Source organism: Eremomyces bilateralis (assembly GCF_010015585.1).
Source record: "Eremomyces bilateralis CBS 781.70 unplaced genomic scaffold P152scaffold_18, whole genome shotgun sequence".
Lineage (NCBI taxonomy): Eukaryota > Fungi > Ascomycota > Dothideomycetes > Eremomycetales > Eremomycetaceae > Eremomyces > Eremomyces bilateralis.
The window spans coordinates 71,177-85,107 of NW_022985084.1; the positions used below are offsets into that span (position 1 = coordinate 71,177).

The window sequence follows — 13,931 nt, forward strand, 5'->3', positions numbered from 1 at the left end:
GTAGAGGAGGCCCAGGTTGTTGACCGTGTTGAGCGTCGATGTGTGCTTCGGTCCAAGTGCCTCCTCCTTTCCTTGCAGCGCTTGCATGTACATCTCTTCTGCCTCCTTCAGTTTCCCTTGGTCTTTGTAGAGGTCGCCCAGGTTGTGTAATGCCCACTCCATCCCGCCATTTGCGCCTTTCAGTATCGATGAACAGCCAGCAGCATGCGCCAGAAGCCGTCGCTGCGTAATCCACCACCGATCACTCGAGGTAAGAGGAACATGTAATCCGATGCATTTAAGCGCGAGCCTCGCCAGCTCCCCATTCCCCTCTTGATTTAGAACATGCCGTGTCCACGAGTGTACGCAACTGTGCATGCTGTACCCTTGAGACTCCACCATCTCCCGCGAAGTCGAGTTTGCTTCTACGAGCCCGTGGTTGCACAACACCCGAACTGCGTCGTCGAAGTCCACTCGGTCTTCAGTAAGCTCGCGAACCCACTCCGGATCACCTATATCGCCATGGCGAAGAAGTTCGAACCAGAGGTCCTGATTATCGAAGTAAGCCCATAGTAGTAGGAGCTGGGCCGAAAGTCGGTTCTGCTGTTGAACATGCTTAAAGGAGATGTCCCAGGTAGAGTAGAGTGTCCGATCTTCGTATGAGCTCAGCTCAGGACTTCTCCGCTGCAGTTTCAGCCATGATTCGTTATACAGACGAAGATACTCTGCAAAACTGGTCGTCACTTGTTCAAGATATGCTCCAGCAGTTGTAAGTGCCAGAGGGAGTCCATCCAACTCGTTCACAAGCTTGACTGCGTCGGGATCTACTATTGATATTAGAACTCTACTCATAATTCTAGGAATGCCTTACCATCAATCAATCCTTCTCGCCTTGATGCATTTGATAGTATTTCAAGGCAATCCTGCACGTCCTCCAGCTTTCGGACGGGGATGCGATGGCCAACGGTGACCTGAGACGACCGCGTAGTGACAATAACTGATCCTTGATGTGATTCTGGCAGGTATTTTCGGATATCTAATGCTCCGGCATCCGTGTTGCCCGCTACCTTTGGATTGTCGTAGTTATCATAGATGACCAGCCATCTTGTGTTCTTAGGAAGACTTAGCCACCCCTTAACGGCTTCCACCACCTCGTCTAAGCTCCCTTTCAAATCCACTCCATTAAGGCGTTGAGCAGACGGGTGCTCTTGTAATATCCTCGGGGCTACATTGCCAAAGCTCTGCTTTAGAGTATCCTCATCTTTGGCGTTGAGCCAGAGCACGGTCGAGTAGTTGGCTCGATATTGCTTCGCATATGCAACCGTCAGTTGTGTCTTGCCGATTCCTCCCAACCCGTGAAGGACAGCGATGCGACGGATGCCATCGCCACTGAGTGTTTGGTGTATTTCCTTGAGCTCTGTCTCTCGCACAACAAAGTGCTCCGTCTCCGAGGCGTCAGCAAGACTAAAGCCGACGGAAAAGTCTTCGAAATGGTCGCCTAGTCCCGTCAACGCTATTCTAGTCCCTATATTCACCATAGTAATTAGAAAAGCAAAGAGCTAGGAAAAATGGCCTACTCTTCGATGCTCTGTCAATCTCGAAATGGAGCCGCCGGAATGCGTTGTCTATCCCTTCGCCATAGATCAGAGGCACATGTACGCCGAAAATACCCAGTAATGAGTAGACTTTGTCTTCCATTTCTGTGGTCTCGCGGTCTTCGGCCCACGACAGTCGCTCCGCTACGCTGTATTGAGATAGAACGCATCCTCGAAGAGCAGTTACAGGAATTCCAGTAATTTCGCGAATCTGCTGCTCGAGTACTTTCTTACTTCCCAACAACGCTCGGTCTTTGGAGAAAAAGTCGACCGTCTCTGGAGCGATCAGCTCCTGAAGAGTCCAGCCTCTCCGGAACCATCGACTTTTCCGAAATTCCGTCTCCCACCGTTGTAGATGTGAGTTGTTTGCGCCAGAGACCGGTCCCGAAACATCCGAGAGATAGACATAGCATCGTGTCGCATTATGATACCACCGAAACATAGAGTTTGATGGCCTTCGATAGCTCGGTGCTGTTTGACTTGTCGATGCAGCAAGTATCTACCCAGAAGTACTCCAACCCATCGCGAGCGGCCTGCTCTCCACAGAACTCGATCTTCCTATACCCAACTGTGTGCTTTCGCATCCCTTTTCTAAACTCTTCGAATGTGACCTCCTCGCCATGTATCCATGTATGCGAGAGGATGGCGTAGTTTCGAGGGATATCGTCGTCAACCAGGTCGTCTGTCAGGCTTAGTCCCCCACTGCTACTGCGCTTCAATAGACGCATGGTTTTTGCTTGAACCGGGGAGTGTTCCACCGAATGAGTTTCTCGATAGACTCAAACATCGTTTCTTGTCAAGAAGCAAATGAAACATGATGTGGACGTGGTTGCAGACTGGGAAATGCGGATATGGCTGGGGAGGGGCCGTGCATGATTGATGCAAGCCTTCTGCCTTCAGCCTTCTGCCTTCCAAGACATCCCGCTCTAATAATACTGAATTGCTCAACGCGTGAAGGTTATTCTGGTTCACGTGATTCAATTTGTTAAACACCGATTTGGAAAGCATTTAGGTAGCTATCTCGGTATGTAGCGGACCACTAGTGGTTCATGTTGGCGTGGCTGGACGGTGAACAAGGTGCCACCGGACTGACAGGGACGCGAAATAAGGTCATGTGACCGAGATTGTTCATGCCTTAAAACTTAAGGCATCAACAGCCTGTCGATTCCAGTCTATGTCCAGGATTCAGATTCATCTTTCTGTTCACGCGTCCAAACCATCAATCCTCAAGTTCCCAACTCGCCGCCCTCACCGAGATCCTCCACTTTCATTTCGCGCAGACTCCAATCCGCTTCGGCAACTCGTTCACCATGCCGGTCGCAAAAGGAGGCGTGTGGACGAACTTGGAGGACGAAATCCTCAAAGCCTCCGTTTCCAAGTACGGACTCAATCAATGGGCCCGAGTCTCCTCCCTTCTCGCCCGGAAATCCCCCAAGCAATGCAAGGCTCGCTGGCAGGAATGGCTCGATCCATCCATCCGCAAGATCGAATGGTCCAAGGAGGAGGATGAGAAGCTGCTCCACCTCGCAAAGCTGATGCCCACGCAATGGCGAACCATCGCTCCGATCGTTGGTCGCACAGCCACACAGTGCTTGGAACGGTATCAGAAACTCTTGGATGATGCCGAGGCGCGCGAAACCGATGAGTTCGCTCTTGAGGGACCGGAGGGTGGTGAGACTGCCCCTCCGAACGCCGATGATGTCCGCCGACTCAGGCCTGGTGAGTTGGATCCCGATCCGGAATCGAAGCCCGCGAAACCGGACACGATCGACATGGATGAAGATGAAAAGGAGATGCTCAGTGAGGCCAGAGCACGGTTGGCAAATACCCAGGGAAAGAAGGCGAAGCGGAAGGCAAGAGAGCGGCAGCTGGAGGAGTCACGTCGCATGGCAAACCTCCAGAAGCGGAGGGAACTGAAGAATGCCGGGATCAATATCAAGATCGTCAATCGGAAAAAGGGCCAAATGGATTATAACGCCGACATTCCCTTCGAAAAGGCTCCGGCCCCTGGCTTCTACGACACCGTGGAAGAAATGGATCGAAACGAGAAGCAGCGCGAAGCGTTCGATCCTCGCAAGCAACAATTGGCGAATAAACGGAAAGGCGACCAGGAAGACGATGGCGATGAGCGGAAGAGGCGGAAGAATGAAAAGTCTGGTGGTGGTGGTGGTGGTGGTGCTGCAGCATTTGCCGCTCCCGCCCAAGCTGCGCGACTGCAGCGCCTTCGAGAGGCTGAACGAAGCAACAAGAGGCGATCACTCAACCTTCCCGCACCGCAAGTCGGCGAATCCGAGCTTGAGGAGATTGTGAAGATGGGCATGGCAGGGGAACGAGCGTCACGATCTGCAAGTGCAGCGGAAAACGATGCAACCCGAGGCTTGGTTGGGAATTACAATGCAATCGTCGGCGGCACTCCAATCAGGACACCGCGAGCTCCACAAGAAGAAAATCGAATCGCCAACGAGATCAAAAACGCGCGAGCCCTCACCGACACCCAATCCGCGCTGCTGGGGGGAGATAACACTCCTCTCCACGAAGGTCGGGGCACAACTGGTTTCGAGGGCGTCGCGCCTAGCAAGAATCATGTCGCGACGCCGAATCCATTAGCCACACCCATGCGCAATGGACTTAGCCAAACCCCAGGCGCAACCCCGTTGCGGACGCCGAGAGATAATTTCAGCCTCAACCGCGAAGATGGCATGGCATTGGTGGCACAAACTCCAAGGGACGTGCGACTACGGGAAATCGCACTTAAACAGGATCTCAGGGGCAAATTCTCCGCGCTTCCGAAGCCGAGGGAGACGGAATGGGAGCTTGAATTACCAGAAGAGCAAGCCGATGTCATCGCAGCCGAAACCACAGAGGAGGATGCGGCGGTTCGCGATGCCCGGAACGAAGCCCTTCGGAAGGCGGCCGAATTGGCAGATTTCAAGCGACAAACGCAGGTGATCCAAAAGGGGTTGCCACGACCCTCCGTTGTTGATGTTGATGCAATGCTCAAGAACGCGACTGAACTCGAGGATTCCATTGCTCAAGTTGTCGCCCACGAGGCGGCTCTTCTGATTGCGAATGATGCCCTCAAATTCGGTGGAGCCAAGGTCAATGGTGCTGCACGACCTGTCGAAGTGATGGACGAAGCAGCTCTGAACAAAGCAAAGCTCGAACTTGCTCTGGAGATCTCGACGGATGAGCTTAGAGAAAAGGGTGAAGTGTTCCAGGATACATTGGTCACTCTACATACAAACGCAGCCCTCCTTGGGCTTGATGGATACAGCGAAGATGATCTTGATGAGAGGCAGCTGTTGACGGAGGCCTTCGACGTAAGTGTTCATTTCCCGTTCAAAGCATCGTTTTCTAACTCCTCATAGACCGTTCAAGATCAAATCATGGGTCTTGCCGAACAAGGCAGCAAGACCGAAAAGAAACTCGCAATCCATCTGGGTGGCTACCAACACCGACAGAAAATGCTGCGACAGAAGATCGTCGAAGCGTCGGATGCTCTGGACAAGGCGACTTGGGATCTCGACACGAAGCGTACGGCGCAAGTGGCGGAGCAATCTGCGATCTCACGACGGCTGGAGGGACTGCGGGAGGAGGTGACGTTTGTCAGCAGGAGGGAGCGGGAGGCACAGGATTTGTACAGGAACACAAAGGAAGAGTTGGAGGCGCTGGATATCCAAGCCAACGGCTATCATTAGAAAGGCACCTGGACGAGCGTAACTACTGCTCGCCTCCGTATTTATGTAATTATCTGCCTACCTTACTTAAGGAGCTACTCAATCCTCCCGCAATCAAGGGAGTAGCTGGTGGTGCGGGGAGAATGGAGGATGATAGGACATCCCCCCAGCTGCCAAAACAGCGTAGCTACCTGAACAAAGGCTTAGGAGCAACCTCCGGCAAATCTGCAGCGTCGAATATACCATTGCATTAGCTTCCACTACTTATGCGAGTTCGCATTTAAATCATGAAGTCTAGATACGCAACTCAAGGACCTTCCTAGCGCAGGATGGCGTCGCCTGTCGGTTCGGGTAATAGAACCAACGCAATATTCCCATTAGACTGTCCCGTATTCCAACGGGTCCTAAAGAGCTTCGGCCATCTCGACTTATGGACAGCTAGTACTCTCACTCCTCACCTCGTAACTGCTGTGCCGTTTCTTTCAATTTCATTCCCGGGTTCACCAAGTTGAATGTGCTTATTGGGAATCATTTACTTCCGGTTCTTATATAAAGTTGAAGCATCGTCAATATGAGCCTGTCTTTGTAACCATCTTTGTACTCCGTATATCGGTGCTGCGTACCTATTCTGTACTTATACCTTCCTCTTAGACGACTTCCACTATCCGGGGACATCTCTATCCTGATAGGTATCCGTTCTCCACTGTGCTCCGCGGCCTCATTCGAATGCGCATATACTCCTCCAAACCTATGGTATGGTGCGCAAACAGCGAAAGCGAATTTGCTATGGTACGCACCCCTCGCTCTCACCACCGTAACATGTACCCTTCCCACGACTCCGGGACACGACACTGCTCTTGCATCCGTTCGAGCACCCGTCGACTAACGCAATACCCCGGATTGGGGTTGGACAGTGTTGCCGCTCGCAAAATCCGCGGGCGGACATCGACTCGGCGTCAATGGCCTGGCTGTAGATCCCATTAATTCCATCCTGTACGACCTACCACCTATGCGGCGTCTCAGCGGCTCCGACCTGACATGATGATAGATACTCAGGCGGGCGAGATGGCGCAATATGCGCATGGGATCTCCACGTCCCTCTTGCAGACGATGATTTCTCCAACCTAGCTTCCTCCCCTCCTCCGTCGCATCCGGCCTCACTTCCGTCCCAGAGCTCCTCCCCGTCCGCGCTCTCGCCTTCTCCGTCGACTCTCCGGCAGCAGGTCCAGGCCCATACGCACTGGATCAACGACATCGTCCTCGCCAACCAACACCAAGCCCTCGTTTCGGCCTCGTCTGACATTACCGTCAAGCTGTGGCGCCCCTTCGCCGCTGACTCCGGCCCGCCGACCACAATTGGATTGCATAGCGACTACGTGAAATGCGTCGCTTGCCCCAGTCAGACATCCAGCTGGGTCGCCTCGGGCGGATTGGACCGCAAGATTTGCCTCTGGGATCTCGCCGGAAACGGGCAGACGCTGTCCATCGACTGCACCGGGGACGACTCCGGCAAAGTCGGGCAAGGGCAAGCGACGAAAGGTTCCGTTTACGCGCTTGGGGTCACGCCGGGTTTGATAGCCAGCGGTGGCCCGGAGAGCGTGGTGAGGGTGTGGGATCCGCGGAGCGGGAAGCGGGTGACCAAATTCGTGGGGCACACGGATAATATTCGAGCGATTTTGGTGGCGAGAGATGGGGAGACCATACTGACGGCGTCGAGCGATCAAACGATCAAAGTATGGGATGTCGCAGCGGGGAGGTGCGGATATACATTAACAATGCACAATGATAGCGTCTGGTCGTTGTTCTCCGATGACCCGAGGCTATCGGTCTTTTACTCCAGCGATCGAGGAGGCATGGTCGCGAAGACAGATACGAGAGGGTGTGCGGAAGTCAACGAGGGCATGTGTGTCGCTGTTGCCCAAGAGCATGACGGGGTGAATAAGATCGTCAAGGCGGGGAAGTATATCTGGACCGCGACGTCAAATTCCAGTATCAATCGCTGGACTGACGTCGATCTCACGGATGTCGAAATACAGCCTCCGGATTCTTATCGGATGCATCGGTCAAGCGTTGTTACCACAAAGTCCAGACAGACTGTGCACCCAGCATCCACCAGCCCACCACCGTCTAGCGGGGTCGGGCAGAACATGATTCCGTTCAAGAGTGTTCTGAGACTCTCGAATGTAGCCTCGTTTTTGCTCTACCCGAATCGGGACATGGAAGCCTCGACACTGCATTCCACCGCTAGCGCACGAAAGCCGTCGGGGGCACTGGACGCTTTGGATAGTGTAGTGGTTCCATTGCGGCAACTACCGGACCATTCTATTGAGGGCCAGAACGGCTTGATTAAACATGTCATGCTGAACGACAGGAGACGAGTATTGACCTTGGATACCGCTGGAGAAGTCATACTTTGGGATTTGATTACGTGCCAGGCTGTCAAGTCGTTTGGAAAGAAGGCAATGGATGATGTCCTCCATGATATCAATCCAGTGGAGGCGGTTGCACACTGGTGTGCTGTCGACACGAGAACCGGCAGTCTGACCTGCGTACTGGATGAGAATCATTGTTTCGACGCTGAGATGTACGCCGATGAAGTCGAGCTAGATGAGGGGATTGAATTTCGTGAAGACCAGCGGAGTAAGTCCCTCGTGGGTACGCAAAGGATCGCCCTTGCTAACCTGACGTAGTCAATCTAGGGAAATGGGTCTTGAGATACCTATTCGCTGACCTGATCAATGAGGAGATCCGTCGAGATGAAGAGGCTCGGCAGCATATTCTCGACCAGAGAGACCAGAACTTTCAGAGAGGAAATACCCCAGGAACCATCCAAATCCCGCAAACCAAGATCACGACTTGGAATGATGCTGCAGCTGGCCCAGCTTCCGTATCCACGCTCCGGGCAAACAATGGTATGCGCTTCCCAGCATCTACTCCCGGTCTTGCGATCGGCATCGCCTCTCCGGGTGGATTCGCGACACCTGGCGCGAACCCAACCACGCCCGGCGTACCGATTCCCGAAGCTGAAAATGAACTTGACAAGCCCAACGACTACTTCTCCGCCACCACCTCTATTGCCCAATCTCCACCCGCCGTGAGCAACGGCGGTAAACCTCCCGCGACGCCGAGCGAACCCACAACCGACGAGACCTCAACACCCTCCGAACATGAAAAGGACTCCGCAAACAACCCTTCGAAAGACGCTAAAGAATCTAACCTCTTCAGCAAGAAAATGCGCATGCCGAAAATGTCCATGACCTTTGCGGGGATGAAGAAACTTGGGCGCTCGGCCTCGACCGCTGCCGCCGATGCTACTAGCCCTGCCAACATTGCCAAAGGCGGAGCTGGAGGCGCTCCATCTAGTACTGACGAACGGAGCGAGGACGGAGATTCTCATTCGAGCCGAGTGGATGGTCGTGCGATCGAGGACAATTTCCTGGGCACGGTGCAGAAGATCCGGTCGGGGTATGAGGAGCAGCTGGCGTCACTGCGGACGGGGCCGCCGGCGAGGCGGACGGAAGAAGGCTCGGATCAGGCGATAACAGGCGCGGACCCAGGGGCGGGGCCGGGAGAAGGTGGAGCGGAGCACAGCGGGGCGGTGGCAGCATCGCTCCCTCATGCCCAAGAAATTCACGGCACTGCATCCGGGAATGCAGAGGCGCTGACAAGTGCAATTACACCGAGCTTGCCGAACGATACGCCGGTGTTGAAGCCACCGTTGAATACGCTGATTTTGATTCAAGAGGATAGAGGGGATAGTGGTGGGGTGGCAGATTTGTTTGAAGGGGAGGTAGGGAATTTGGGGAAGCAGGCCGATACCATTGAGAAGGTGGCGCCGCTATGGTTGGCGGAGGTACTGTTACGGGTGGGTTGATTGCTACTATAAGGGGCATCCATGATGAGAAATCGTTCGGAGCTGACCATCGGAAGAACCAAATGCCATTGAAAGACATCGTCAAGGTGTCATTCATACTCGAACCGTATCAGAACCTGCTGCCGAGCATTGCGAGCGATGGGTATGTTAACCAAACGGCGGCCAGTAGCGAGGACAATCCATATTGACCAGATCTAGGAATAACCGCCTGAACGCCAACCGCATGCTCCGAGCTCGGAAAATCCTCGCATACGTTGCTGAGCGTATCGAAGCGCCCTCTTCCAATCCTGAATCCAGTTCAGCGATGAAGCCGGAGGAGTATCTCGACCTCTTTTGCCAGAATCAGGTACGTTCTCTCCCACCATTCCTCTTGTCCTCGTTACCATGTTCAATTTCTTTTTTCTTGGGGCCAATCGATCTGACCACACCACGACTCAACAGTTCATTCCCCCAACCATGACCTTAGCCACAATCCGCGCACATGTCTGGCGTGGTGGCGGCGATGTGGTACTCTACTATCGTGCGAACGGGAAAAAGGAAATCAAGATCCCAAAGCCGCCGAAACCGGTTACCCCGGAACCCCCAGAGATTCCAATACCGGCTGTGTTTGTGAGATAGGGTTGGCAGTGAGAAGCAGTGATCGTGTTGAAACTTACGTATATACCATCTGACGGAATTATATCATCTGCATATACCATCATACCATACCATTTTATCCGTCTACCTGCATCCGGTCGTGTTTGCCAATGTCTTGGCGGTACTCCGTCCAACTCAGCCTTTGGGGATCCGGGCTCGACAACCATACATCCTGAGCTGTGACTAGGAAAGACTTGGAAATAGAATTGAAACCCCCAGTTTAGGACTTGGGAAATCTGCACCGCAGTGGACTTCTGGGGAACTCGCTCGGTGCTGGGGACTTCGGTCATGCCGAGAAACCCGAGAGGAGCGGAAGAGGTAGTTATCAAGACCTGGAGTTTCACCACACTGCGTAAGGTCGTTCGTATAGCCACAATACCTGTTTGTGTGCTACAAGGACAAAAGTTATTTAACAGGAGGCTTCAATCGCCATGAAAATAGAACCGCTGGGTTCCATTTCAACCTTTTTTATCACCGTCAAGATCCCAGATTTTTTTTACCCCCTTGACCTTCTACTCAGAAATACCAATCGCCATATAGCATTTACAAGCCTCCAGCAATGTTCTCACAAGCCAGCACTCATGTCTTCCTATCCTTCCTTCTCTCACTCCCCTTTGCACTCGCAGCCAACCATACGATCAGTATTGGCTCCAGCGGCCTAAACATTGCTCCGAACGTCACCCATGCTGTTCCCGGCGACCTCCTGATCTTCCGTTTCTTCCCCGGGCACCACAACGTTGCATCCGGTCCCTTTGGGACGCCTTGCCAGTCTTCGGCAACTGGGGGAGGCATATTCTCGGGATGGGTGGACGCCAGTGATAAAGAACAGGGGGCGGCTCAGATTTTCGTGGTGGAAGTGAATGATACGGAGCCGTTGTGGCTGTATTGTAGTACACCGCATCATTGTTCAAATGGCCAAGTGGCTGTAGTCAATCCACCGTGAGCATCTCCCTTGGATATCCTCAAGGACAGTGATGTTCCTCATTGCTTGCTCGGTTGCTGATGAGAGACAACACAGATCTGACAGAAGTCAGACTCTCGAACAGTATCTCGGCGCTGCCCGTAGTACCGATCAAAGCAGTCAGCCGGATGGTATCATTGGCGGAGCGCTTGTACCGGCTGCAGGAGCTATTTCACCCACTCTGCCCTCGCCAAGCGCTCCAGCACCAACAAACGGGCGCTCCGCAGATACACCGAATGTAGGGGAAAAGCTTACGTCAGGGGGTTTGGCGGTTCTTTCGGGCCTCGTTGTGCTGCTGTTGGGTTAGATGGTTTGGTATGTTGAGGTATCTTGGATAATTGAGTGGAGAAGAAAGTTGCCATCATCCTAAGAAAGGATTGTACTAGGAACTCTAGGGCTAGAAACATGTGACTGAAGTTTGGGATACGGAGTTGTGTAGCAAGTGGAATGGGAGAGGCAACGGCTGTGGAGTTTGTGGAGGTAGATAATACCACATATCATGGTCAATAATTTAATGGTAAAAGGGCATATAATCTGCAAAGAGTACTCGATACTTGAACAGATTGGTTATATGAGGTATACCGACTGATGGGTCCAGATAATTCGATCAGGTACTCTCGAGTCAGGCTACCCTTAGCAAGCAATGACCTTGAAATATAACGGAGGAGCAAAACGAGCGATAACCGCGTGAAAATTGTAGCCGAGTGCCTTGACAATAAAAATTAAAGAGAGACGCAGGAGACTTGGGGACGGGGTCTGGGGGGTAAAGGGACGAGCATCAAACGAATAACATTTAGATCTCGCATCGCCAACTTACCAGTCTCTTCTGCAGGGCATGGTCGTTAGGTAGGTGGGCCCTTAAAGATATGAATCCCACCTGTTCCGTGAAGAACCCAGTGCATGGTGGGAAGGAAACCCTCAAACCGACCGGAGCAGAGTTGTACTACACTGCGACAGTGTGATAGTCTCGCCGAAAGGTATAAGGGTTTTATGGTAGACGAGAAAATTAATTGCTTAATGTTTTACCAAGTGAGACTCCTGTCATGAGCTATGTGTCGCTGAGGGAGGAGATGAGAGTACGGTACGTGGGCTGTGAACAGTGTAGGACCAGATGTGGACATATTCGCGCAACATATTGAATAATTGACTCATATTCAACTTAGAGAAAGGCTCAACGGGAGAACCGAGGATGATATGGACGCGGATAATTCAAGAGAAGAGTAGAAACTCACCGTCGTCGGACAGCTCCATGTCAGAGCGCTCCTCGCTCGTCAGGTGAACAAGTCCCGTGCGTAAGTAGACACGCAATCCGCCTACCCTTGAGGTGCGTTGACTCATCCCATGTTCCAACGACTTTTCAAGGAGCCTTTCCCATCCATCTAAGGCAACGCCTGGATGCTGAGCAGGATGATGTGTAAGGGGGTGGCACCGGAACTAGAGACGCAGTTGGGTCAACGCCACTCTTCATTCACCCGCAGTTTAGCCACCGGACAACAACATCGGCCATTGGTCAGGTTGATGCTCTACAAAGTCCAACCTGCCTCCGCCACTGACGTATGCCATCTAGCGTCTCGATATTTCCTTGCTGCATGTGATTCAAATATTGCTGTCGTTAATTGGAACTCATCGCAACTATTGTGACCCGTTAGCCACACTTTATCCCGCCAATAAGATCGGGGATACTGGTCCCCGTAACCGGACGTACCTTATTCGCCATCAGTAGTGAGTCACCATATTCGGGCAGCATCGCGATATTGAGGCTGGTCAAGGTGGTTTAGCCTTCGATACAGACATTCTAGGACAGCAATAATGGCCTAGAGCACAAGGTATGTTACTAAAGCTCCGTAACTTGACATCGTTGCCATAGTATCGTTTGTCGATGGAAGAAAGGCGCCTTGATCGTTCAACGGTAGTCGTATATCGGTGTTGAAACTGGTTCTAAAATGAGTGCGGCTTAGCTGGCAGAAACCGGAAAAGACGCCACGAGTGCCGCACTTCTGTGTCACATACCTGCGCATGTCCGTTGGTGGCACTGTGACACTCAGTAACAGTCATCATCGGAGGCCGAGTGAGGACTGTAGGCGGCCTATTGACGGTAACTTTGCAAGATCGGGCTATGCAGCAGCAGCTGGGAAAGGCGATGCATACCCAGGTAGGTAGGTATTCAGGCGGCCTCTATCAGGATTCAGGAGACAGAGTCATAGAGTGAGGCGCTATTGCTAGGGATGCAGCTTCCCGGCAGTGGGTCGCCTAAGGATGCAGCGGGAGCAAAAGGCACCGTTCGAAAGCTTGACTCCCGCGTCGTTAACCGTTACCGATGAAATGGAAACCCGGGCTCTTTGTTTTGGACCACCATGATCTGCAGCTGATCCAGTAGTCATGGCAATATTTCAATAATGATTTCTCTCGTTAAATGTGACGCTTTTTCCCATCTCTTACACCAATTACTCACATGCTCATCCATCAAACAAAGATCGCCGAGGCGATTGTTCACCGATACTGTCCTTCAATCAGTGCCACTTCTATGGCTTTCCATGCTCTTCCATTTTTATCTGCAGGCTGAAACAGTCATGTACTTTCGAAGTATCATTGGGTACTGCAGAGGAAAATTTTCCACAATTTTGCAGCATCCGAAGTGCGGTGTGTGAGTTGTCCAACAAACAATGCGATTCATGGAGGGATATCAAACCCCAAAAAGGCGGCGTCTTACCGCCTTGGATCCTCTAGCAATATGTCTGCATGCTAAAGGCCCGTAGTTGGCATCGGTTATGCAGCCACGGGTCCCACAATGGAATTTGAATATCCACCACCTTAAATTCCGCCCGTTGCTAATGCACGATTCGACGACACCGTCAGTAATAATCTCCTAAATATCCTGGGTGTTGGTAACTTCACGTTGTCTCAAGGATGCTGACAGTTGAGAAGCCGAATGGTAATGTTTGTTCGGCCCGGGAATGTGGCTTGCAGCCCAAATTGCCAACGCATACGATTTCCGCCTGTCGATTGGCTTGCAGAGAGGGGCCATGCGGCGCTCGGAACGATGGACATGACTTTGGGGCCAATAGCGATACTGCAGTGGAGCAGGGGCTGGGCTAATCTTCTCTGCTGCGACGCTAAACGGCGAATCCTCGTTGTGGAATCGTGGCACTAAAAGTCCGATCAATCAGCACCATGAACACCAACCAGTGAAGTGACAATCGTTATGGATG

General features: G+C 52.5%; 4 protein-coding genes across 4 annotated transcripts in view; 3 read left to right on the top strand and 1 right to left on the bottom strand.

Annotated features, from left to right (window-relative positions):
* Nucleotides 1–2,302, bottom strand: part of P152DRAFT_508673 (kinesin light chain 1) — a gene marked incomplete at both ends in the record, with an annotated part of 3,474 nt that extends 1,172 nt beyond the window's left edge. The window contains 4 exons of the mRNA XM_033682591.1: nucleotides 25–803; nucleotides 851–1,477; nucleotides 1,557–2,029; nucleotides 2,088–2,302. Coding sequence (XP_033531974.1) covers nucleotides 25–803; nucleotides 851–1,477; nucleotides 1,557–2,029; nucleotides 2,088–2,302 — 2,094 coding nt within the window. The remainder of the gene's footprint in view (nucleotides 1–24; nucleotides 804–850; nucleotides 1,478–1,556; nucleotides 2,030–2,087) is intronic.
* Nucleotides 2,303–2,758: 456 nt separating this feature from the next.
* Nucleotides 2,759–5,510, top strand: P152DRAFT_460451 (uncharacterized protein). The gene is made up of 2 exons (XM_033679912.1): nucleotides 2,759–4,894; nucleotides 4,943–5,510. The coding sequence occupies exons 1-2, from the start codon at nucleotides 2,885–2,887 to the stop codon at nucleotides 5,270–5,272; spliced, it is 2,340 nt and encodes a 779-aa protein (XP_033531975.1). The 5' UTR covers nucleotides 2,759–2,884; the 3' UTR covers nucleotides 5,273–5,510.
* A 42-nt stretch (nucleotides 5,511–5,552) lies between these two features.
* Nucleotides 5,553–9,828, top strand: P152DRAFT_508675 (WD40 repeat-like protein). Its single transcript, XM_033682592.1, has 7 exons — nucleotides 5,553–6,040; nucleotides 6,166–6,244; nucleotides 6,300–7,891; nucleotides 7,942–9,116; nucleotides 9,182–9,267; nucleotides 9,324–9,471; nucleotides 9,567–9,828. Exons 1-7 carry the CDS (start codon nucleotides 6,007–6,009, stop codon nucleotides 9,741–9,743), a joined length of 3,291 nt encoding a protein of 1,096 aa, XP_033531976.1. The 5' UTR covers nucleotides 5,553–6,006; the 3' UTR covers nucleotides 9,744–9,828.
* A 549-nt stretch (nucleotides 9,829–10,377) lies between these two features.
* Nucleotides 10,378–10,873, top strand: P152DRAFT_369051 (uncharacterized protein; the record flags this gene model as incomplete). The annotated part of the gene is made up of 2 exons (XM_033675474.1): nucleotides 10,378–10,700; nucleotides 10,780–10,873. Coding segments are annotated over 2 exons (417 nt in total), but the record flags the coding sequence as incomplete, so codon positions are not given.
* Nucleotides 10,874–13,931: the final 3,058 nt, after the last annotated feature.